General features: G+C 34.3%; 1 protein-coding gene across 1 annotated transcript; it reads right to left on the minus strand.

The window, feature by feature from the left end:
• Positions 1-298: 298 nt before the first annotated feature.
• LOC149516254 (uncharacterized) lies at positions 299-1,035 on the minus strand. Its single transcript, XM_089768753.1, has 3 exons — positions 930-1,035; positions 646-737; positions 299-559 (listed from the first exon to the last, which is right to left on the minus strand). Exons 1-3 carry the CDS (start codon positions 1,033-1,035, stop codon positions 299-301), a joined length of 459 nt encoding a protein of 152 aa, XP_089624879.1.
• Between the last annotated feature and the right edge of the window lie 1,339 nt (positions 1,036-2,374).

Here is a 2,374-nt window from a genome sequence, read left to right on the forward strand (position 1 = left end):
CTTTTTATAAACTTACAAACCACAGATCGTGTCGCACTTTCAAATGATATTGTTTCCACCCATTTCGTGAAGTAATATATCATCATGAAAATAAATCTATGCTCATTAAAAGCTTTTGGGGTAATAGGGCTAATGACATCTAGCCTCACTTAAAAAATGGCCAGAGTGGTTTTAAAACATGTAAAGCAAATGACAGAGCATAAATCTTGTCAACATAAATCTGACATTTATGACATTTTTTAGCGTAGTCAATATAATCACTCTTCATTGTCAACCAATAATATCTTATTCTCATGATTTATCTTGGCATCATATGTCCATTGGCATATGCCCCACATATCCCATCATGCATCTCTTCAATAATCTTTTTAGCCTCGACCTTATTTACGTACCTCAATAATACTTGGTTATGGCTCCTTTTGAATAAAACATCTTCATCTAGGAAAAAGCTCATAGCTAGTCTCCGGATGACCCTTTTATCCTTCTTTGTTGCTTGGATAGGATATGGTAAATTTTTAATGTACTGTAAGATATCATAATAGCAGAGCCTCCCATCATCCTTCTCTTATACATTTGAGCAGTGAGCTGATATATCTTTGACATCAAACTGATGGGCTGAATGTCAGCACTATCATTGATTTAAACCATTACTACTAAAATAGCTAAAGCATCAGCAATCAGATTCTCCTTTTGAGGTAAATGATCAAATTGAATATCTTCAAACTGCTTGATCAACTCTAGGATATACTTACGGTATAGGAGGAGTTTCGAATATCTCGTCTCTTATTTTTTTTTCTACTGATCTATGACTAGAGCTGAGTCTCCAAATACTTTTAATGCTTTAACTTTTCTATTTAAAGCAGCTTGTACACCCATGGTGCATGCCTCATATTCAACGATTTATTTATGCAATTAAAATTCAACCTTACTGTTATAAGATAATATTGCTTCTCTGAAAAGATTAAGATTGCCCCTATTCCATATTCCAAGGCATTGTAGCTCTATCAAAAAACATTTTTCAATGGTTCGCTTCATACTCTTCCTCTTCTAGTGGGACACAGCCATCAAATCTTCATCAGAGAATTTCAATCTCATCGGCTCATAATCTTCAGCAACATGATCTGCGAGAAACTCGATTATAGTACTTCTTTTAATTACCTTTTGACTTACATATATGATATCATATTCTGAGAGCATTACTTGTCACTAGCAATTCTTTCAGACAGAGAAGGTTTCTCAAAAATATATTTAATTGTATCCAATTTTGCTATGAGCCAGGTGGTATGATAGAGCATGTATTGTCTGAATCGTTTGGCGGTCCAAGCTAATACACAGCATATTTTTTTCAAAGAAAAAACTTGAATTCATATTCTATGAATTTTTTACTCAGATAATAAATAACCTTCTCTTTTTGGTTAGACTCATCTTGTTGTCCCAGTACACATCTCATTGAATTCTCGTATACTATGAGGTATAAGATTAATGGTCTCCCTGAAACAAGTGGCACCAACACTGAAGGATTGGATAAGTATTGCATAATTTTATCAAAAGTCACTTGGCATTCCTCATTCCATTATCCAGGGTTATTCTTGTACAGAAGCTTAAATATAGGATCACACTTGTAGGTCAGCTGAGATTTGAACCGAGAACTGTAGTTCAATCTACCCAAAAAACCTTGAACTTCTTTTGGTGTGCTGGGAGACAACAAATTTTAAATGGCTCGTATTTTGTTAGGGTCAACTTCAATCCCTCTTTCATTGACCACAAAGCCTAGCAACTTCTCTGACCTTGCCCTAAAGGTGCATTTGGCTGGGTTTAACTTGAGTTGAAATTTTTTCAACCTCTCAAATAACTTTATGAGGTTAGTGACATGATCTTCACCTTCTCGAGACTTTGCAATCCTATCATCTACATACACCTCAATCATAAAAAAGCATAACCATAGCTCTTTGGTATGTTACCCCAACATTTTTTAGACCAAAGGGCATGACTTTGTAGCAAAATTTCCCCACATGATCACGAAAGTGGTTTTTTTCATGTTGTCCGTAGCCATTTTTATTTAATTATACCCTGAGAACTTATCCATAAAAGAAAACATTGAATGTTTAGCTGTATTGTCCATCAGTGTGTCAATATGAGGCAAAAAAAATTATCCTTTGGGCTAGCCTTATTCAAATCATGATAATCTATGTACATTCATACTTTTTCATCCTTTTTAAAAACTGGTACAATGTTGGCTACCCATTCTGGGTATTTGGCTACTTGTAAGAAACTTACATCAAACTATTTCATCACCTCTTTTTTTATCTTTAATAACATTTCAGGTTTTATTTGCCTCAATTTTTGTTAGACTTGTTTATATTCCAGCTTCAAT

Source organism: Durio zibethinus, chromosome 11, assembly GCF_047325235.1.
Source record: "Durio zibethinus cultivar Kanyao isolate XHJ-2024 chromosome 11, ASM4732523v1, whole genome shotgun sequence".
In the NCBI taxonomy this organism is placed as follows: Eukaryota; Viridiplantae; Streptophyta; class Magnoliopsida; order Malvales; family Malvaceae; genus Durio; species Durio zibethinus.